The sequence below is a fragment of the Caloenas nicobarica genome, chromosome 2, assembly GCF_036013445.1.
Source record: "Caloenas nicobarica isolate bCalNic1 chromosome 2, bCalNic1.hap1, whole genome shotgun sequence".
NCBI lineage: Eukaryota > Metazoa > Chordata > Aves > Columbiformes > Columbidae > Caloenas > Caloenas nicobarica.
In genome coordinates, this window is record NC_088246.1 from 127,021,255 (window position 1) to 127,045,447 (window position 24,193).

General features: G+C 36.0%; 1 protein-coding gene across 6 annotated transcripts in view; it reads right to left on the minus strand.

Annotated features, from left to right (window-relative positions):
* The window catches only part of ASPH (aspartate beta-hydroxylase), a 112,274-nt gene that overhangs the window by 43,829 nt on the left and 44,252 nt on the right, over positions 1-24,193 (minus strand). For 5 of the 6 annotated variants that reach the window (XM_065627679.1, XM_065627675.1, XM_065627680.1 and 2 more), the window contains 8 exons: positions 23,740-23,796; positions 23,174-23,218; positions 22,400-22,435; positions 20,767-20,805; positions 19,857-19,901; positions 18,098-18,145; positions 17,082-17,126; positions 7,254-7,295 (listed from right to left, as the gene is read on the minus strand). In XM_065627679.1, the coding sequence (XP_065483751.1) occupies positions 7,254-7,295; positions 17,082-17,126; positions 18,098-18,145; positions 19,857-19,901; positions 20,767-20,805; positions 22,400-22,435; positions 23,174-23,218; positions 23,740-23,796 (357 nt within the window). The remainder of the gene's footprint in view (positions 1-7,253; positions 7,296-17,081; positions 17,127-18,097; positions 18,146-19,856; positions 19,902-20,766; positions 20,806-22,399; positions 22,436-23,173; positions 23,219-23,739; positions 23,797-24,193) is intronic. The other variant, XM_065627676.1, reaches the window with a different exon arrangement.

A 24,193-nucleotide genomic window follows, 5' to 3' on the forward strand; every position in this document is an offset into this window, starting at 1 on the left:
TAAAAACAAAAGGCTAATAAAACTAAAAAAAAATCAGTTCTGTAAATCTTCATTTGAAGCAGGTCTATCTTTTTCTAAGTAACTGTCCAGACAAACAGCATCGTGCAAATAATTTTGCAACTTCTGTGTTGATTTTATTCACAGAATTACAATACAAGTATAATTTCTTGATACTTTACCACTTCTAATGCAAAAAGCTGCCTAAAGAAATAATAATCAAGGAATGAAACTTTTCTAGAATTTCTAGACTAATGTCCTCAAATGATGAAATGTCTATGGTGCTCTACAACTGAGCAGAACACAAGGCTTGAAATTGGTGTAAAAGGCCAAGTAAACCAATTATGTTAATGTGGTAAGTGCATCCAAACCAATTACATGAAGTAACAATGAAAAAAACATATTAAAAAAAAGTGATGACTAATGTATGGCAAAAAAAAAAAAAAATTACATCTGACCATAAGTCCAAAGCAACAGAGAACAAATTGGTGGAAATATTATCTCAGAAATTATTAGTAATAATACTTCTGTAATGGAGTAAATGAATCTTCTCTAGCCTCCACAGAAGGGGAGGAAAAACAAACCAACAAAGTCAGCTCTTCGTTTTACATTTTAATCTGAAATACAAAACAATGAGCCATGCTAAGGAAAACCTCATTCTCTCACAAGAGTGAACACTGCTGACCCGACTGATTAGACATCAGCCTGATATCTCAAAACAGTTACTACTTCCATAGCCAGAAATGTACAAAAATATTGACTACTATCATAATTATCTTTCATGATTAATACAGGGGTTTTTTTTATCCTAAAGATACACCATGCACTTGGCATTTTAACAGATAGCAAATTACTTTTAAGTGGGTCTCTGATATTGTCTACAGCAGCATAAATGAAGGAGTTGTTACATTTATCCAGTCCCAAAATTACATTCAGCCCTTTGAAGACAACCGGGAGGCTGATGTGGCCCCAGAGAAAACGAGTTTGACACCCATGGTCTACACTGTAAAGGTTTCAACTAGTGTTCTGAAAAGATCATTTCAAGTATGAGGTACCTTTAGCACATCACACAGCATTAATTGTTCTGTCCTTGCTAACATACCCTGATCTCTGATCAGAGGACACATGTAGTTTCGTTCTTGAGCAAAGTAAGTGGCAGATAATACCATGCTTATTAAAAATCCCAGAACAATTAGTGTTAGTCTCTAAAAACCAGTAGGCACTTTCATATATTTAACACAAATCATGTCCCAATCCTGTGCCCGATAAAAAGTTGGGAGTAGACCATTCTACAATTCTGTGATTTCATTCTGACAGGATAGATGTGAGGAAGAAGGACACCACAAACAGTGAGCTTGTCAGCTTATGTGCAACTGTGGCCAGGAAGAAACCTCAACTGGGACTAGCTCAGGAAGTTTTTCACCCGTTCTTCCCACCCTTTTCTCCTCTTCCTCCATCTTTTGCTCTCAGTATTAACTATTCCCTTTCCTAGGCCCTCTGCTCCCTCTGTTACGTCCAGAGCCTGGGAGCAGCGGTGGAGCGGGAGGGCAGGCCTACCTGCGGCACTGGAGCTGGCACCTCGGACCTCTCCTGTGCACCAGTAGTGATGACTGACAGAGCACTGGAACAGGCTGCCCAGGGAGGCTGTGGAGTCTCCTTCTCTGGAGACATTCAAACCCCATCTGGACGCCTTCCTGTGTAACCTCACCTGGGTGTTCCTGCTCCGGCTGGGGGATTGGAAAAGATTTTTGAGGTCCCTTCCAATCCCTAACATTCTGTGATTCTGTGACTGACCTCCTGCTTGGTCTGACTGGGAGGAAGGGTGCCTTCCACATAGTTTCCAAACATTAAAGCAAGACAGTTTAGCCTAATGCTGTAGGATTCATTGTCAATGAAGAGGGGCAGTAGCCTCCTCTGTGATCACAAGAATCACAGACATGAGGAAGAGGTTCTTCACCCAGAGGGTGCTGGAGCACTGGAACAGGCTCCCCAGGGAGGTGTCACGGCCCCAACCCTGACAGTGTTCGAGAAGAGACTGGACAAGGCCCTCAGACACATGGTGTGACCTGTGGGGTTGTCCCGTGCAGGGACAGGAGTTGGACTCGATGATCCTTGTGGATCCCTTCCAACTCAGGACATTCTATCATTCTATGATTCTCTACCTTGCATCTGCTGCTACTGGCACACAAAACAGAAAGCAGTGAGGACTCTGCCTTTTAGTTAATTACTTCCTAAGGCATAAGGATGCAAGATAAACGGTGGTCTTCACAGCTGCCTTGAGAACACATGGTCCCATGTTTTTGAACAGAAAACTACACTGGAACAATCCAGCTGCAGTGACTGTATGTTATGCTTACTGCTAGCAGAGAAGTTTTATTTAAGTTTTAAATAGAAGCTATAACTATATAACTGTAGAGCTTATAACTATATAATGATGTCTCCTTATTTATCTCCCTTGTTGACAAAAATATACAAATGAGGGGTGCCATCTCTAAGCCTAATTGGAAATAAAAACCTCCTCATGTGATGCAGTCTCATAGTTACTCACAGCGAAGGTTCCTCCTCCCACTTCTCCATCTTAAACTGTCAAAATCTAAGGAAGCAATTTCCAGGGAGCCATAGGCTTTGTCTTCTAAACACCCTTCTAGCCCTGCTGTGATACAAATTCAGTAATAATGTTCTTGGCAACTTATGGATGGGCACCTTGAAAGACAATAATAAGTAGATACTGATGATCAAGGTCTGTAGAAGTTTTCCAGTGAATTTTGTGACCTTCTGTTTTACTAATTCCCCCTGTCCCCTCCCTCACTGCAGCCTTCCCAGCTTCATTTTCCAAGTTCCAGTTATGGGCTGAAAAACATCCCTATACCTTAGCAGACCAACTACTTTTACCTGGAATTCAAAATTTGCTCAAATAATTCTCCTTCCTCCTCATACTAGCCCATATCACTACCCAAATTAGTTTTTGAAATTGTGCTGTCTCTCAGTGGGCACCTGAATGGGAATTTGATGATGATGAAAACCTCCTGTCATCGTCCTGTTGCTTGGGAAGCTCGTTAGGTGAGATACTGAGAGCAAAAGTGATCCACTTGTTTTATGGGCTTCTATAAATGATAACTTAGAAGGTTTAAAAACAACAAACTGCATCTAGGCAATTTAAACCCAGTAGCACTACAATAATTAAAAGATCTTTCTACACTGTACTGTTAGAACTGACAAAACCTCTATAATCAACTTATCTGGGGAAGCAATCAGATAATAAAAACTGAGGCATTTTAGGGACTAATAAAGCTGTGGTATCTAATGACTGTAATAAATCTTTAGCTGCAGTAATCCCTGAACAATTTTCCTTGCAGTAAAAAAGTATTCTACAGGGTTTTCTGTCTGAAATTACTATTGGCTGGTAAGATGTTGATCATAAGAAACAACTGCAGAATGATAATTTTATTTTTGGCATGTTATTTCCATCATTCACCTCTTCCTCTCATCATTAACACTTTTGGCTTCATTCAAAGGCTAGAACCAAGCAACCCTTTGATAAGACCAAAAATAAATGTCTTAATTGACTTTCTGTAAAAAAATACACACTGATATTCTAATGCCCGACACATTTCACTCTGCATGGTGTTATGCAGCAGTTTTAGACTTTGAGAACTACACTTCTATGAAGTATAACATTGGTCATTCTGCCCACAGCTCATATTTGATTCAGGCTACAATTAAATATAGAAGTAAATCAATAAGTAGTATATATATCATTAAAAGTCGAGCTTGCAAGGATGGAACTCAGACCACCCAACTTGAGGTGACAATGCTGGAGGTGAGCTAAGCGTGGAAGCTCCTTCTACAGCCAGTGGAACTCTGGTCAAGGTTCTCAATGGAGTTTAGGTGACACCTCATCTACAGCAAAAAACTACATTTAGCTTCCACAGGTTATACAGGTTAGATCTCTACTAGTACCACACTGGAATCCTACATATCTTGCTCAACAGTAAATACCAAGAGTAAACTGAGGCGAATGTTGACCCTGGTATCAGAGTGACACTTGCAGGGCCACTAGTGGAATGACATTGTCCTAAGCCTGGCTTATGAATACCTCTGTCCCTGGTGCAACAGAACTGAGTGCTCCAACCAAATGGCATTCATTTTCAGTTTCGTGTTTTACCAGTTTTGAAAAGTAAAAATTATTATCGTAATTACCTATGCTGATGTCCACTCTATGAAAGAAAAATGTTAATTACAGCATATTAATTGTTCCAGTTTTTATATGCATTCTTCACCAACATAAATGAATATTCAATATGTGCTAATATAAGCCAAAGTAGAAAAATAAAGCTCCTTACTTAAATTTAAAATTTGTTAGCCGATGTGATCAAAAACAACTAAAAACACCTCATACAGAAAGACATCTTATGGATGTGGTGTGTATGACCTGGATTGTACTAACTGTGAAAAATTTTGAAGAATTATTTCTCAGCTGTCACCTGAAACATCCATCCTATTTAAATTACTTGTTTAAGTATAAAGTCTGATCACGTTCTTGTATAGAAGACAAAAAATCCTTTTCAATTAAATATAACAAAGAAAACTTGAAGTAACAGTACATTCCAAACTAGTTTAGTTTGGTTTTTGTTTCTTTAGAGAGTTTCCAGAGGAGTTTGTTAATACAGGAGAGGTTTTGGTGGAACTTTTAATAAACTTAACTAAATACTACTAAAAACTGAAATTTACAGAATTTGAGACATTTTGCTAACAAAGTACTATGAAGACTACAGCAGTGAAAAATGTGAATGTTGTTAAGATCCACTCGAAACTGTAAACAGTTGCTGCACAGAGGCCTTTCGGAGCTTTTATGTCCAAATGTCTAAAAAACACAGACTTGCACATACACCTCTGTGTACTGTGAGAATCATAAGCAATCCCTAAATCCAAGGCAAACATGGCTTTTCAAACTCCCAGCTCCTCAGATTTCTGAGTTTTCTACATATACCAGACAGTCCCAGTACAGTATTTTTTAAAAATACATCTCGCAACAATTTATTGCTGCATCTTGTCAGGGTAATTTAAAATAAACCAATTCAATAGCACTGTAAGTCACCTTCTATGACTTCAATATCTATAGCTGGACACTTTTATTGAAAGTGAAAACTTGAACAGTTCCAATGATGAAAACAAACAGTTCAGCAAAATGCAACTTGTATGAAAACCACACAAGCAGTTTAGCTATAAACAAGTTTCATAAAAAATGCAGGGTTTTTTTCCATATAGGATGCAAAATTTTATCATTTTAACCTGGAACACAAAACCTGCCCTTTTTCCAATTTATAGAAGTCCTGTAATCTGCAATGGCAGGATGCAGCAGAAGCATTTGTTTAATTGCTCAGTGATTAAAAAGGAACAAAAAACACACATCACTTAGGGTGCAAAAGGAAATTGGCTCCACCTTGTCATACTTTCAAGTCCTAAAGTTGTCTTAACAGTTCTGGTTAATAAAGTTGCACAATAGTAAATCTGTACATTTTTGTTTTCTTAAACAAGCTAGTATTTTTACCTATGAATGCTTTTTGCCCATACTGGATCGCTATTGTATCATCTCATTTTATTTTGTTGTTCAAACATGTCACTAAAACTAGCATAATGGTATTTTTTTTCTACTATCAAGTATGTAAGCCCAGTACAGTAAGGTATTTCCTGCCAAATCTATCCTTTTCATAAATAGCAATATGGATATAATTGCCTTGCATTCCACAGAAACTAGCCAACGATATATTTACTTTTTTAAATGTAATGCTTACATTTGACATGTTTAATACTCAAATAAAATATTTTAAAAGTTTGTCAGTTGTAGAAACTTATATTTAAGATGCAAATATAAATAACCAATAAACCTTATCGAAAGATCATAACATTAGCATTGCTAAGTACTCAAATATAAAATAATAGCCACATAGAAAAATGGGAACAAAGAATGAAAAAGGAGCAGAAGTCACCAGCAGAGTCACCGAATCCCTTTTCCTCCATCTGGAAGTTGTGATGGAGCTACCTCGGGCAGGCACTATTCTGTAGGCCATACCCAAGTGAGAAGAATGCAGGCCCAGGTACGGAGGGGTTTGTGTACTGACCACTGGAGTGATGTGTCTGGGGCAGGTACAAACCGGGGTGCCAGAGAAGGAGGCTGGGCAACCTCCGTCCAGTGCCAGGGAATGCACGGGGCCAGCACCAATGTCAGCCCAGGGAGGAGAGACTCACTGTGCTCTTCACGAAACCTCCCTTCTTTTCCACCAAACCTGCCTCTGTGTGTTCCTGTTGGAGAGGGTCCAGAGGAGGCCACAAAAATGATCAGAGGGCTGGAACACCTCTCCTGTGAGGACAGGCTGAGAGAGTTGGGGCTGTTCAGCCTGGAGAAGGCTCCAAGGAGACCTTATTGCAGCCTTTTTGTACTTAAAAGGGGCCTGTAAGAAAGACGGGAACAGACTTTTTAGCAGGGCCTGTTGTGATAGGACAAGGGGTAATGGTTTTAAACTAAAGGAGGGAGATTCAGGCTAGACATGAGGAAGAAATTTTTTACAGTGAGGGTTGTGAAACACTGGCCCAGGTTGCCCAGAGAGGTGGTAGATGCCCCATCCCTGGAGACATCCAAGGCCAGGCTGGACGGGGCTCTGAGCAACCTGATCCAGCTGAAGATGTCCCTGCTCATTGCAGGGAGGTTGGACTAGATGACCTTTGAAGGCCCCTTTTGACCCAAACTGTTCTATAATTCTACCCAAACTAAGCCAGACAAATCCTTACTGGGTAAACACTGTAGTTGACAAGGACTGATTTTAGTGACACCTTCTCCGCAAGCTCACCGCAGCAGGCTGTGCCCAGCCCCGCTTTTGGGGCAGTGCCGAACCCGGGTTCTGGGGCTGGGCAGGCCAGGGTGCTTCTTGACTACAAACATTGGAGGAGTCCGGTGAAGCCGTGACCTCCAGCGTCCTGGACTCGGGGTACAACACTGAGCATTCTGCTCCTAGACAGCAGAAGTTTTTAACAGCAATCTGTGACCACAAAAGAGGGGAATATATTTGTCAGCTTTGGGAACGCCTGTGTGTTTACTTACAAAAGCAGATGCACTCTAGATGATTATTCAGCTCTAGTTTATCTATATAGGATATGCAGGAGCTAAAATTCAATACTATTTAATCTGATTTAAATCAGTCCTCCCAGAAAGTACACTTTTGAATTCCAGAAGAACAGAACGTTACTTTCAGACTTACCTTTTTCTGTTTTGTCTTCTTCAATTTCTTTTTCACTTTTCCCTAAAATATTAAAAATATAATTTCGATGAAATAAACTTGTTAAAAACATATGATTAGAAAGAGATACAATAAAATTACAGCTTATACTCAGAATATAATTGGGCCAACAGGACTTTTATGTTTCATTTTTATTTTTTAAAGGAACTACAGATTGCTATCTGAACTGTAGTTACATAAAAGGTCCTCTCTGCAGGTGCTTCAAATATTACATAATTGGTTCTGACACAAAACATTTAATAAGCTTTCCCCTTTAGATATTTGGTAGATTTTAGTGATCTACTTATGATGCAAGCTATTTTGCAAGAAAAAAAAAAATGTTCACTAATTAAAAACTCTTGGGAACACTTGCTTAACATACATAGTTGATTAAAGTGTAATAAAATTGAAAAATTAGTTGGGATTTGTCTCATTTTCAGAAGCGACTCAAGCACTTGGAAGCTTTTGTCTTACTTCAGCTTTTTAAATAATTTAACCCAGCTGTTTTGTAAACATCTAAATGAACAGGTAAATGTTAAAGAAGTACAAAAGGGCCTGTAGCAAAATTCAGATGACATACTGTACCAAAATAATGTATATCATGAAGGTGGTAAATACAGAAATAGGCTTGCCTTCTCCCCATTTTCTCCTCTCTAAACACTTTTTGATCCTGCCCTACTCTATAATATTTAAAGCATCTTGCCTCACAATCCTAAATCATCTTTCTGTTTCCAATTTCACCGCAATAAGCTTCCAATATTTCCTCCCAATAAACTTAATAGAGAATACTTAAAAGAGGTTGGTTGGCTTTTTAGTTACAGTTATTTTCCTCTCTAACATAAGCTCTTTAATTTTGATGTATTCTTTTATATATATATATATATATATATATATATATAAATAAAAGATTTTATTTAATTTCTAAGTCAGAGACATCTTGTAAGAATACTCAGTCTTTACAATTTTTTAAACTGACTGCTCAGAAGCATTATATTGTCAATAAAATAAACCATGCAACAATACTGAAAAACATTTATTTTTTCATGGAGAAATTGGGTTATGCACACACATGAAATCAAACTATTTCACATTCTAATTTCACCCTTTACTACAAGCTGACTACTGCTACTATGCTAGCGAAAGTACAGACAGTACAGCTCCAATTTTTCTATTCAGCAGAAGACAGAACGTGTGTTAACTTGATTATGATATGGTAAATTAAATAAATATGGTTACATTTAAAGTCCTTCACCTCTTCATTTACATCATAAAATCCAGATTGTCAATTAAACTGAAAGAAATTACAAAAAAGATCTATAGAGAATCAGTTACGTACTATTGCATAACTTGGAAAAGGAGTATTATTACCATAATAGTATATTAATGAAAGCATTGTTCAGTATGTGCTAAAATACTGGCCTTTTTATTTTTTTTTTTGCTCCTACTATACAATAAACAAGATGGTTATATCCATCTGTATGTCACCAGAAATACTATATTTTAAAAAAAGCAACAATGCAGCTACAGATGAGACACAGAATAGTTATATACTCATATTTCTTTTATTTTTACCAGCTCAAAGCTGGTAAATGAACAGTTACAGGATAGTAAACCATGGTACAGCACGCTACCAAGCCACTCATTTTCCCTGTATCTTTTCCTTTATCAGCAACACTGATATTCTCACCCGACCTCTTCTCTCTAATACCCTCAGGTCACTCCGTGACCCTCTTCCACCCATCTTGGACACCTGTGTTATTTCCGCAACTTCTTTTCCATCGCAGGAAGAACAACGTACAAGCTCATGACTCCAAAGCCTTCTCCTGTCTCTCTCTTCTTGTCCAGCTCCACAGTCCTTTATGGCTCATGCAACATACAACCTACAGTTCCCTATAGCTATTTATGTACTAGGATCAACTCTCCAAATTCTCTGTCAGATATTTTTCAACCTGTATTCTGTAAATTAGCTACCAGTGATGTCACCAAAGCCCCTCTAATGATCTTCAGATACTTCAGCTTCTCCTTCTAGGCTGCCACTTTTGAAATTCATCACAACTTGACCTTGTTAGCTCCAAAGACCTTGTTCCTCTCAGCTCTCACCATAATCAATTCGGAATTCGCTTCAGACTCATATTCAGCACATATCACTTCGTTCCCTCCACACTGATCGTCACCTTCTTTTTTTGGTGCAAATGATTGTAATTATGCTATTTGTGACAAAGGTTTAAAAGCCTGCTGTCTCAAAGACAGGGATATGATAGTAAATCTTGAGACTATTTTATCATCACCTTAAACCAATCATAGCTCAAACAAAAACATTTTCTTAGTTCTTCAAATTACTCGCCTCCTTTACTGAATTTCTCTTGTTTCCAGCAAGACAAATCTACACCAAAATCACAGACAAAACTGTTTTAACCAATCTCTATAGGCTAGGACTGATATCGCTGCGTAATGTGTGCACCAAGTATTCCCAAGAAGGTTTCTACTATAAAGAATATTTATTTTGCATATTACAATCTGTCTAAATATTTGTGAGTTCTTGCGACAATGACCCGAGTCACAACTGAAATGTCATTCATACCTTGTAGATTTTACATCAGTCCCAATCAACAACATAAATGTACAATACAATTTGTTATTTACATATACGTAATTTTTGAAACATGTAAAATTAAAAAATTTTGTTCAGTAAAAACGCGACATTTTCCAGTGTCTTTCCAATACCAAATCTTATCCATTTTCTTTACTTCTTAGAAAGAACAGTTCATGATTACGATATCTTTTCCATTACTGAGCACGTGAAAAAGTAACTTAAAATTGTACTAAATTTTCAGTACTGAAATAAACCTTTAGTATTCTACTCTTATTTAAATTTTGCTTTATTGGTATTTCTTCCTGTGATTTCCAAAAACGCAACTGAATCCAAGATTTCATAGATTCACTAAGATATAGGAAGAAGCAATGTAGCAATGTAAAAATAGAAGGAAAGATGTAATCTTTTGAATTTTTCTTAAACTATGGTTATTTATTCAGTAGTATTTCATCATAAAAATATGGAGGTGTTTGAAAACTGAAAAGGTCAAAGAAGATTTTTGTTCTCAAACACAGAACTGCACAGACACAACGCTCTTGCTAGACTTCTGATTTAAACTATGGACCATAACCTAGATTATTTCTCTACAAAAGTTAGGTATTGTACTTCCTTCACACATTTACCTTTGTTAAAAAGAGTAACATCCATTTTAAATTACAAATCAAAATTACATATCATGGGCAAAATTCAGGCCAAATTGGTTGCCGAATAGCAAATACTCCAAAAGAACCAGCATAATACAATTATGGAAGACACAGACTGTAGAGTAATGCCTACTTCCTTCACATAATGCCACCCAGAACAAAAAATTACTTCTATTTGCTATATTTCTAGCTCTTTGTAAATAATACTTTCAAATATATTTTAAACATTCAAAATTATTAGTTTAAAAAATAACAATATTAATTAGTGGCTGAGGCAAATAGTTATCCCCATATTTAATATCTACCACATTTTTGAAAAAATAATGACGCTAGAAAGACAAAGAGATTCTTCTGTGTTTTATTGCAGTCAAACATTAAAACAGATTAAATATACATTTTTTTAATAGTCCTCTTGACCTTGCTCAGCTTGGCGTATTTTTGTAAACATGAAGCACGTCAAATCACATAACCAGTTACAAAACACTTAAAATTTGATCACAGCATAATATACTCTCACAGTCCCATAATTCTACAAATAGGCTGCCACTGTTATATAAAAAGTCCTCCATTCACCATTCTAAAGTTATTCCCAAGCCTCCTCACAAAATATGGCTTTTTAAAAATTATTGCTCTGGAATGCACAATCACAGGTAATTTTACTAGAATACCCCATCCCAAAGCGCATCACAGTCTAAGAGAATTATTGCTTTCCTGAAAAGTCTAAAGAAATCACTTTGGGACATCTATTTTGTTGATCAGATGTAACACTCACTGATGTGAAGTCTTACTGAAAACCCAAACAAAAAAGGCAAGCACTTATGATGCCCCTTTCACTATAAACATAAGCAACTAAAAACCTGACTTCAAAAGAGTGTTACAGAAATTTTCAATCTCCCTGTCAATCAAAAGGCAACTACTGTTAGGGTTACCAAATTGATTTTTCTTCTTAAAAATGTATCTTATTTTATGTCTTCTAAGCTCCCATATCAGGCTTGGCAATTTCCTAAAATTTCAGCAATTATTCCTGAGCCAAGAAGGAACACATGCAAAACAGCAAAGAATAAATTCCGTATTCGTAATTGTGGAACAGCAGCACAGAACAGGTAAAAAGTACACCTGTTATATTAAAATTCTAAATCATTCAAAGTCTAAATTCAGACGTACCATTTACGAGAGCATTTATGATTGTAGGTCTTAAATTCTGATACCCTATTTTTCTTAAGGTTGAATTTCCAAAGCCTTTAAAAAATTTACAAGTCACATATTTACGTAAATGTGACTTTTAAAATAATTCACTGAATATAAAGCTTACTAAATCCAGCTTTGAGATTATTACAATGGTAGGTAAACTAGAAGAATTTTACTCAACTCGATTCCAGCAACTCAGTTTTGTTGCAATCTACACTAACACCTTGCCAGGCTATTATGTACTTTCTAGACATTTTTGCTTTAAAAACCAAATGCGCATAAATAAAAAGTTCGAATTCACACATAAAGGGTTTCTGAAAAAAAGTAATTTAGAAATCTGCCCTTTTACTAGTATGAATTAAACGTACACATCTTGTATCTTTGTTAGACTATTTTAAAAATCACCTGAAATTCATGTAGTGTAACTGTTGACATAACATCAGTGCAAAGACATATAAGTCAAACTTCACAGCAGAGTGTGCGCCTGATTAGTGTTTTCAATAAAACGCAGTTAGGCTGTATGCTATATCTGCAGTTATAAAACATTTAGAAATTCATAATATTATATGTCCTGTTTGACCAAACTGCTCTGTACATACTGTATGAATCCACAACAAAAGATATATATTAAAATCTGAAAAAATGTACTTGCTGCTACATTATAAATAGAATATTAACAATTGCTTGAACAGCACATATGAAACGCAGCTCGAAGTTGCAACTCTGCCACAAACACAGAAGAAAAATAATGAATTCGCTAAACTTGACTGAAAAAAAAAATTCAGACAGGAATGTAAATTAAACATCCAAGTGTTAAAAAAGCTTACTAAAATGACAGTTGGCTACAACCCAGTTACAATATTTTAGTGTTCACTCCCCAAACCCTGAACTGCTTGGTAATTACATCATAAGATTTATTACAACCATCTGCTCCCCTTTTGTAGCGTATGGTTAGGGCTGGTCCTCCTGATGTAGGGACTTTTCTTTTGAAGCTTTAAGTATCTGAAAAAATAAGGGGAAATCTATATTAAAGGACCAACCAAAACACAACTTACTCTAAAATAAAACAAAAAAATCTTAAAGGCTAAAAAAATGCAACTTTGTTTCAGACTAGTTAATTTTGCAAAGCTAGCACTTCTAGGAGCTATCATAATGAATATACACAAAGTTGCTGTATAAGGTGGGAAACGTAAACTTTTAAATATTTATCTAAGCAGTAACTTTTTTCTTAGCATATGGCACTTCATTTTCTTTGTAAAGGAAATCTAGGCCCTGTCACAAATACATTAAAACTTTTTTTTTTTTTTTTTAAAGTCAAGGGCACATACAATTGGAAAAGAGGAGTCAGGGAATGAGGAAGGGTCTAAGTTGTAAAGTGGAAACTTCTCTACACGTAAGGGATTTCAGCAGTTGGTAAAATAAATGCAGGGTTATAAAAATGTCAAGGATACAAGATTAAAAGGGGAGGCGGGGGCAACAACCCTTAAATATTTTAAATTTGAACATTACAAGAGGGATCAAAATTCAAATACAGAGAGTAAAGACATCCCAAAAAAACTCCAGTATGTCTCTCTTAAAATAATTCTCTGACAAGTACTACTCAATCACAACCACTGCAATTTAGGTGCCACTGTAAAACAGGATTAGCCAAAAATCCTAAATTATTAATATTTCAAGCTGGCCTATCATACCACCCAAGTGCACTAGTTTACAAAAACAGAGACTATAACTAATTAAAATAGCTTACTGCTGGAAAGTAATATTGGTATGATTTTACAAGTAAACTTGTATTTTCCAGTAAACTGGAAAACAGTACATACAGATACCTAAAGATGCAGTTGTCTAGTATTTTTTTTTGTGTGATGCGCCCTGACGTCAGCAAAAAACTTTTGACTTGCACTCCAACACATTCAGATCCCACACCTGATCTCTTCACTAGCAACATCAGAATGTTCCTCGCAGCTAAATTCATCCTCTCAACTATCTCCTCTTTTCTTTCCAAAACAAATAAGTTCCTGTGTTTCAGATAAAAATCAAACAACTGCTCCTAACCTGATACAAACTGGTGCCACCATGCTTCAAATGAAGCTGCATGAATTTATACTACCTGAGAATAAGGACTCACTAGTGATATTTCTGAATATGTTTTACACTACTTGGAGTTATGTTTACTACATACATACACCTTTCATACGTGTCAAGAGTGCACATGTGTATATAGATGTTCTTCATTCAAAATAGAGCTCTTGACTATCTCTAGTACAATGAACTTTAATATTATTATTGCTGAAATAACAGAAAACAACAGTTTTTAAAACCTGATGGAATGAAATCACACGGACAAAGGCAAAAAGACTTCTGACAACAACAAAAAAACCATACTGAATCCTCCATCATGAATTAAAAAATATTCCTGGAAAATATTAAATTCATATTTCAAGAGGAAAATGTGAGAATAATGTTGCCTTCAAACTGAAATTTTCACATCCAAAAAAAAGCAGGTAAAAATACTTAATAGTAGGGAAAAAACAGTAACTTAATAGCAATATTATTTTTATTCCTGGTCAGTAATTTACTTATGTCCCGTTTCTTTTCTCAATTTTCAGAGAAACTATTTGAATTCTACTTTATGTGCTGGCACAATAAGCTTCTTAACAAAAGTGATAAACAATGATTCATCTGCCTTCAAAGTGGTTCCTGCACAACCACATAAATTACTGAAGATTCTTGAGTATGTTGGTATATTGTTGCAGATTTTGTGCTGATCAAATTCTTTTCATTTTCTGCTTCCTACAGGAAGAATCACATACATGGTACTACTTCTAAAAGTTACTTGTGTGTTTAAGAACTGAGTAGATTTTGATTGATTCTCTCACTTTTTCCTGGGAGGGGGAAAAGCAAAATACTCCTTCCAGTGCTGTATCATTGTCTGTTTCCACAAGACATATCAGGACAGAGCTAACACACCCTGAAGGCTAATCTTGAGGTTTAAAAAGCGTGTTGCACTAGTTTTGCAAACAACTGAAGAAAAAAAAAAATCTAACAAAACTATTAAAAGGATCAGAAATACATATTATTTCAGGGTAAAACAAGTTATTTTTTATTCTAACTGTTTGAAAACAGTAAGGACTCTCTTCACAGCACAATACAATAAAAGGAGAGTGGACAAGTAAGTTCAATTCTGTCACCTTATTTGTAAGTCCACCTGCAATTAAAGGAGCAATCAGCACTGGTGAGGCCCCACCTCAAATCCTGTGTTCAGTTTTGGGCCCCTCACTACAGGAAAGACATTGAGGTGCTGGAGAGAGTTCAGAGGAGGGCAACAAAGCTGGTGAGGGGTCTGGAGCACAAGTCTGATGAGGAGCAGCTGAGGGAACTGGGGCTGTTTAGCCTGGAGAAAAGGAGGCTGAGGGGAGACCTTATCACTGTCTACAACTACTTGAAAGGAGGTTGTAGCATGGAGAGTGTTGGTCTCTTCTCCCAAGTAGCAAGTGATAGGACAAGAGGAAATGGCCTCAAGTTGCACCAGGGGAGGTCTAGATTGGATATTAGGAAAAGTTTATTCATGGAACAGATTGTCAGGCATTGGAACAGGCTGCCCAGGGAAGTGGTGGAGTCACCATCCCTGGAGGTGTTTAAACGACATGTAGATGTGGCGCTTAAGGCCATAGATTAGTGGTGGACTTGGCAGTGCTAAGTTTACAGTTGGACTTGATGATCTTAAAGATTTTTTTCCAACTCAAATGATTCTATAATTTTAAATGTAATATTAGGAAAAACATCCACTACTGTACAATACAAAGATATTTTTATTTTTGAGAAGGTAGAAAATTTATTTACTGCTGCAGGACTGAGCCATAAATTACAGCACAAAAAGCAATAGAAATATGGTCCATGAAAACAAAAATTAAGTATTTCAAGTTGGTACTTGGATTCTGAATTTAGTTTTAAAATAATATATTTAAGTCAAGAGATTGTCTCAATATCCTCATATCAATACAACTGACACTGTGCAGTTGAATTATCTACTGTTGAAATTTTGCAGTAGCCCTGTAAAGGCCTTTTTGTTATTTTAACTTTAAGGAGCAACATTCTTCTGAGAGAAAACATCTTTTCTTGCTCTACAGTTCCAACCTAAAGAACAGCAAACCAACTGAACATGACCTTTGCTGAACTTCTTGCCTGTGCTGTCAAAGGTAACCACTGCTTGTCCTTACACTGATTATAAGCTTTGGTTGAAAATATTTCATATTCATTATGAAACAAAACATTTTTAGATACAGCATCTATTAATGAACACGTATTGGCTTCAAACATTTCAATACACCATGTGGCTGTTAAGATAAGCAGTTTAGAAAGACCTCACAGACAGCACAGTTACATGTTGATGTGAGCATTTCAAATCACCTCAGTTAAGATTCAGCATGTAAAACATGAACTAAACCATGCCTCCAATCCATACCGGGCAACCACAAAGGCCTCCTATGTTTTTTCACTTCTCTGGCTACTTCTGGTATGCCCAAGAATTAAATACAAGTTTTCATTTCCCACAAGGAAAAGCAAAACCCTACAGAACTACCTGGGCAACACACAACTTAAGAGCTTCCATAGATCACAAAGATCAACTAACCCAGAAAGGTGATCGGGCTGCTCAGACCAAAACATGTCTCCGGGACTGCAGCTTCTGGGATTTACTGCCCAGAGACATAGCTCAGTGTTTCACTCAACAGAACTACTTTATTACAAGAACAAACTAGGGACTTGCAATAATTAACGCCAAAAGCAGATGAAATGTAAGAATACACGGTCTTCAGAACCCCTGTAGCTACTCTAAAAATGGTTTGGCTAAACTCGATGTTAACTTCTGTCAGGCAACAAATGGAAGAGCTGGAAGCACTCAGGTTCTTAAAATCAATTATGTCAATAAAAATGAGCTGGCATGACAAACAGTCCTGTTCCCAGATCGGTGGCCAAAGAACATGTCACAGTCAGACTCCAACAGATCTGACTGATGCACACGGAACTGACAGCATCACCACCCATCACCACATACTCTGGAAAGGAAGTACGCACATATTTTGAGACCTGAAATTTTTATATTTCCCTTTGCAGCAAAAGTATTCAGCTCTGCCTAAAATCATTAAAAATGAAGTTGTAAATTAAAACTGCTCAATTTTATTTGGAACGCTTCTGTATAACCCAGTAACTATTACTAGCATTTATCAACTACAAGATAAAAAATGTTGCTTCAAAACTAGGAAGCAACTTTAAGTAACAATAATGATATCCCTTCACTCCTCTCCACAAAGTAATTTGTTCGCAAACTTCCATGTAGCTATAGCTTCATTTGGGGGGGAAATAAACAAACACTTAAGATTAACTTACCCACTAGATCATCATTTGAATAATCCTCAGCTTGAACAGGCATTTCTGTAAGTCAAAAGTGTACAAACAATTGAAACTGGACAGTTCTCTAAATATTTACAAAAAGCTGCATTTTTCCCCTTATGCTCAAAACAGTAACCTGCCAAGACTACTCCGTAATACTACTTTTGCAGAAGTGGGATGCAAATTTTCCTCAGCTGAAATTTTCCAGGGGAGAGATTAATACTTAAGTAGGCCAATGAGTAAATTGCAGGATTGCATAGTTTCAAAGTTATATTTCAAAATTCTGAAACTATACTGTCTGAATGACCAATTTCCCACAGTTTCACATGCTACTATGGTATGGGCTTGGAAAACATTCAAATATTTATTATGTTCCCAGCTGTAACCATGAAATATTTGACTTCAAAATTCAGTTCTTTTTAATTCCATCTGTATGTTCAAACTAGACACGTCACATGTCACCAAGTGCTGTTACTGCTAACAGACTGAAGGTTGCACATCACTCCCTATTCATGCGTGGAGGGAGTCCGGCTCACCAGAAAAGAATTCATAATAACCATGTAGACAATAAGAAGAATCAAAGAGAGGGAAACATATTTTCTGACTCGGGAAGCCCATCAATGAAGTGCTCAACGCTGGGGAGACATTCCACTTTATTTCTTATATATAATCCTCTTTCCTGAGTACACACTAATGACTGGCTGGTGGGAACCAGAGCATAGCAAAGAAATCTTGAGCTTCACATGACCTAATACGGTCATTTTTATTGCTGTAAGTTTTTCGGAACTGAGAGCATATTCAGCTTCTAAAATGGAAGAGTGCTCTGTAAGTCATCAAAATATTATCATTAAAAAAGCTGAGATGCCATATTCCAACAACACAATGTTTGTCCTTAAAAGAAAAAAGCTGCAGAAAAAGTTACAAATGTATTTTCACTGCAGCACAGAATTCTATTAATTTTTTTTTTTTAAATTTTTTTAAGTAGCAAACTCATGCAAAGATAACATACAAACCTGATTCCTCTGGTTCAGTGGCCACATCTTCTGCATGCTTACTTTCTACTGTTACAAAGAAAATAAATGTTTAAAGTTACACACAGAATGTTAATAAGTTTGCTTTTATTCCCCACCAGCAAATCAATCGAATTAGTATCAAAGAAAAAAGAACACTTGAACTATAAAACAATCAATCAGGTTTCTGCTCTTAAGAGTAGAAAAAAGGTATTGAATGTATTTTATGTCCAAAAGTTGAGCTCCTCTTTGTTATTGACTTGCATTGCTATTATGTCCCCACTCAAAGTGATTTTGGTTACAATTTTTATTTGTGTGAACCAATGTTTGTTTCCCCATTTAATTATATTAGAAATACTTTTAAAATGGAAAACCTAAATACATACAGGATCAAATCCTATACACTGTGCTCAGACTAAACTGCTTCGATCACTTTGCTCTAGCCAACCGAATTAACAGTTGAAAAAAAACCTTTCTGATATTTTCAGCTTCTTAGAGCAAATCTTCACATTACATTTGACTCATTTAAAATTCCCTGACACCAGCAAAACAAACAAAAATTTACAATTTAATCTTTTTGAATAGTAATGTGATAAATTAACATACTCCTTTCTTCAAATTGAAGCTCTAAGCATTTCATAAGAACATTGCGGAGTTCAACAAGGCCAAGTGCAAAGTCCTGCACCTGAGTTAGGGAAACCCCCAATATCAATACAGACTGGAAGATGAAGGGGTTGAGATCAGCCCTGTGGAGAAGGACCATGAGCTGACAGTGTGAGCTCGCAGCCCAGAAAGCCAACCGTACCCTGGGCTGCATCACAAGAAGGGTGACCAGCAGGTCTAGGGAGGTGATTCTGCCCCTCTCTGCTCTGGTGAAACTCCACCTGGAGCCCTGCGTCCACCTCTGAGGTCCTCAGCTCCTGTTAGAGCAGGACCAGAAGAAGGCAACAAAAATTACCGTAGGGCTGGAACACCTCTCCTGTGAAGAAGGGCTGAGAGAGCTGGGGTGGTTCAGTCTGGAGAAGAGAAGGCTCCAGGGAGACCTTAGAGCAACCTTCAGGTATATCGAGAGGGCTTATAAGAAAGTTGAAGAGAGACATTTTACCAAGGCCTGTAGTGACAGGACAACGAGCAATGGTTTTAAAGCAAGAGAAGGTAGATTTAGATTGGACATAAGGAAGAAATTTTTTTACAGTGGGGGTGGTGAGGCACTGGAACATGTTGCAAAGAGAATTTGTGGATGCCATGTCCCTGGAAGTGTTCAAGGCCAGGCTGGATGGGGCTTTGCAAAACCTGGTCTAGTGGAAGGTGTTCCTGCCCGTGGCAGGGGGGTTGGAATTAGAAGATTCTATATAGCATATTTCTCTGCTTCATTTTTTGTTTTTTATTTATATCAACAAATATAAATGGAAGAAAAAAAAAATTTCACAAACTATAAAAACTCATACTTTTTTGTTATCAAAATCTTCAATAATATCATCTATAAGACAAAATACAAAAAGAAAGAAGTATATAGTCTGGTTTTGCGTTTTGTTTGTTTGGTGGTTGTTTTTTGTTGTTGCTGTTTTGGTTTGGGTTTTTTAGGTGTTGGGTTGTGGGGTTTTTTTGTTTGTTGTTTTTTATGTTTGTTTGTTTGGTTGGTTTTGTGGGGTTTTTGGGGTTTTTGTTTTGTTTTGGGGTTTTTTGTGGTTTTTTTACATTGGATTTCAAAATGCATTTATTTTATCAAAACACTTTAAGATCACAATTACAACATATATACCTGGTTCTGTGGCTTCATTCATCTCCTCCAGAAGGTCCTCAACAGCTATGAAAACATTTAATACAGAGCAATAATAAAGTCAAGCTCTCAACTGATGAAACTTAGATACAAGACAAAAGAAGATAGCACACAGACATGTTTCCCTGTAAACACTACATTGCTATAAACGAACAGGAACTTTGAGGAATTTGAGGGGAAAAAAATAAATTACTCCTTGAATTTTCTTCCCTGTTTCACTTAAGAACTGCTCTGTTCATTGGGTAAACATTTGAAAATTGTACCTTCTGAATAACTGTTTTGATTAAGACACTGTAACTTTAAAAATTGAAATTTTAAAAACACTCTTTAACCTGTCTAAGCATAATCAGTAACCCACTTTCATCTTCTGCAGCATTAACTACATCTGCTAGACATATTAAAAATCAAACTAAAAAAGCCTATACATTTCCACTTTAAAAGTCTTTTTGTTTGGATAAACATGCAATTCCCTGGTGGGTCCTACTTTCCTTCCTAAAGGACAACAACCAAGTTCAACTTAAATTATGGATTCCATGGAAATTTTTTTTTTCTTTGAATATGGCAAAAAATAGGTCAAAACCTTAACTTTATAACTACACAGACTGCCATGTACATTTTCCATAATTGCCAATATTTTGTGACTGAAGAGCACACAAATTACATATTTAAATATATAAAAAGCAAGATTTTTACGCTAACTTTACTAAGCTATTTCTCTGATTTTGAATATTGTTTATATTCCAATAACATTTACTTTAGAGGTATTTTTACTTCAATTACATTTGAAACAAAAGATTCTTTAATATGTTCCAAATGTATAAATATATATACATGGGGGGAGGTGTAAGGGAGTGTACACACAGCCCACCCACACAGAAATGTGTGTATATACCTGCATCTTGAGTCTCAGTCAGTTCTTCATGTTTTGGTTCTGCAAAGAAAAAAAAAAATAAAGTTCATGGGTAGTTGGTATGCATGCCGTATCCTAAAAATGTGGTTGTTAAGCATCCAGATAATTCCTTTATTGATAAATACAAAGCTCTCAAAGACTTTCTGTAGTTTGAGGCCTGAATAGACGTATGAATCCTTACTGGGGCTTGCAGTAGAAATTCTACACATAAAATTAATACAAAATGTGAACATAATGCTGACATTTCAAGCATTTCTGTCTACACAGATGAAATAACGAAAACTATGACAATAAAGCTATCATTCCATAGAATTCACCTACACTCCTAATCTTTGAGTGAAGAGCCACTCTAATTTTTGTAACTCCGCAGAAGAAGTAAGTTAAGAATATTCATCATTTTACTTTAGGTAATGTCTGAAAAGACAAAATGCTATCCATTAATTGTCTGAATTTTCAATACACATTTATTGTGAATTTTAGAACTAAAGAAGTTCAGTTTTTATCCAGTGTTTTGGATAATTTCATTACCTTAACAAGTGCTAACCCTCATCCAAAAAAGGTTATTTCCATAAGATTTTTAAAAAATAAAATCTTTCTGCTTTTAAGTGTTTTATCTTAAAAGGCACTAATAGTCACTTGGCTCCAACTCAGTTCCTTTAACAAAAAAGTTCATACAGTATATTCTTTTAAAGAAATCTTCAGAACTCTACATTTGTAATTAAAATCTCGAACTTGCCTTGTTTCTGTAGTTGCACTACTACAAACTGTACAAAACACTTCATAGGACTACTGAAAGTTGTGTACAATAACCGAGCTCCTGTATTCTGAGTTACATTTTGTCAAGAGCATCAGAGCTGAAGCAGATAATTTCTGCAGGCTGAGAAAGACATGGACTAAGGGCTGAATACATCTTTGGGCCACTGAAAGTCCTTCAATGGGATTTTGACTTCTGTCTCAAAGGCAGATGTCAGAATTTCCTTCCTGGTGATAAAGAATGAACCTCAAGGTTTTCTGTCTCAAATATTTTGAAGAACCTCTGTCCTTTGCTCAGGTTACTTAAACACGGCCAAGAAACAAAGATGTGCTTAACTTTTCTGAAGTATGGTAGTCCTCAGAGGAACCTCACAGAAAGAATCACAACCACAAACCTTTGTTTCAAGCCTGTGACCACTAGTCTTCTTGTCTCCTCTTTGATTTGGTCTCAGCAATCATTAGTGAATTATTCATCAAATTAAACTAAAACAACTGGTAGTTATGGACCAGCTGACAAGTTAACACTGAGCTATACAGATGCGATGAACCTCAGCTGACTTGGCCAGGGTGCCCTAAAAAAAGGGCGTGCAAAGTCTTTGACATTCTTGTGCCACATAAGCACCAAGTATGACAAAGATGATCAATATGGGAATACAACCTATACACACAGTCTACATTTGTTGCAGTGTTAAAGACTGATTGATTGCTTACCTACAAAGGGGGTTTGAACATAAAACAAAGAAACAAACAAAAAACCAACACCACCCATAATTGAGAACTTGCAAAGTAATGAGACACCATGGAAAATTTTAAGACAAAGTAATTTCGCTTTCGTATTCACTAAATGTAGCAGTTGTCATACCATGGTCTTCGTTATAATCGCCATGCACCCTATCCTCTGTTTAAAGAAAAAAAAAATTATTCATGGAATTTTAAGACAATAAATATACACAATACAGTGTTTATTCAGAACAAAAAAGATACAAAACTACACTATTCTATACTGTATTAAACTTAATATGAGTTCAAAGGTGAAGATTTCTAAAAGATCCTGTGAAAAGAACTGAATCATTTTCTGGTATCACAAGACAGACTTCAAAAAGATAAAGCACTATCAGTTGGCTTTTCTTACACAGTTCATGAACTCATCTGCAAATTACCTACAATTCATAATGGAAATACTTGTGAATTGTTTCTATATACAGCAAACTTCTACAGCGGAATTTTGGAATCGGCTTGTTATTGCTTGCTTCCATTAAAAAAAACCAAAAACAAACAAACAACAAAAAAACCACCCCACACAATTGAAGATATTACCACTAACTTCAACAACTTTGGTAAATTTGCGTTATTTTTATCCACAGAAACATTTCTATGCAATTTAAAATACAAACATCCATTCTCCTGGAAATTTAACTCTCAAAATATTATTCTGCCCATTTCACTGATATTATGGAAAAGTAGTATTCATGTAGGTCTTTGCATTTTTTCAGAATGTAAATAAAAATACAGATCTAATAACTTACTAAGGAACTGATGCTATCTATAAGCTCCAATGTTTTGAGGTTTTTTTGTCTTGGTTTGCGGCCAAAATTCAGTGGAACTCAATAAAAAGAAATATGATTTTGGACTGTACCTGTGTCACGTTCAATAGCATCTTCTGGCATTAGCTCAGAGTCACCTTAAAATACAAATATTTAATATTTTATATTCTAATCAAATTTTCATGCAACAGCTAAATAGCACAAGAGAAGTCAAAAAGGTCACATATTTAGCTCAAGAATAACAGAACTAAACATACTGAGTTAATACTACAATGTTTTATTTGAAAGTGACAGCTAGATTGTAAAACATATCCAGGAGCTACACTGTAAGCCATACAATACAATATGTTCATGCATATTTGTATTTAGGTTTAAAATCAGAATACAAGTAGATCTTTGACAATCCACTGATTACATTGCAAGACTCCTGATAGAAAAAGATACTTATGTAAGCATTTGTGGGTCAGATTTGTGGACCATTGTGTTCACAACTGTAACAGCAACACAGCTGCAAATATCAGGCTTATTTGAGACTACCTGAAAAACTGTTTGAAAATAAAACTGTGACTACACATTCAACATGACACATTATTTTGAAGCACGTTTAAAAAAGTGTAAGTGTTTAGATTATAATCTAAAGTCATGAAAATTTACAAACCTGGAGCTTCTGGTTCACTTACTATCTTTTCCACATCCATATCATATTCATATGAAACTGTAAATTAAGTATGAAAAATAAATATTTTTAAAATTAAAAATATGAAGTATTTTTAATGCTCCATTATTTTTGCTTACATCCACAATATGTCTATCAATAGCTAAGTGTAGCTCCCTAGTTGAAAACTGACAAATTCAAACCTTACAGACAGACACTTACAACTTGATACATGGGATTCTAATGGAAGGTGTTGGGCCACCCTCTCTTTTAGTCTTCTGTTATACCCTCAGTATGAAAACTAGACCCACAAGAGCCATGAGTCTCCATGAATATTTTAATGATTCTTCTAACATGAATAACAAAAAGAATGTAATCTTCCCCTATCTTCAAAGTTCTGAAGTAGCTTCTTTACTAATGTGCATGAGGATCACTGGTGATGATCTAGAGAGGAGCC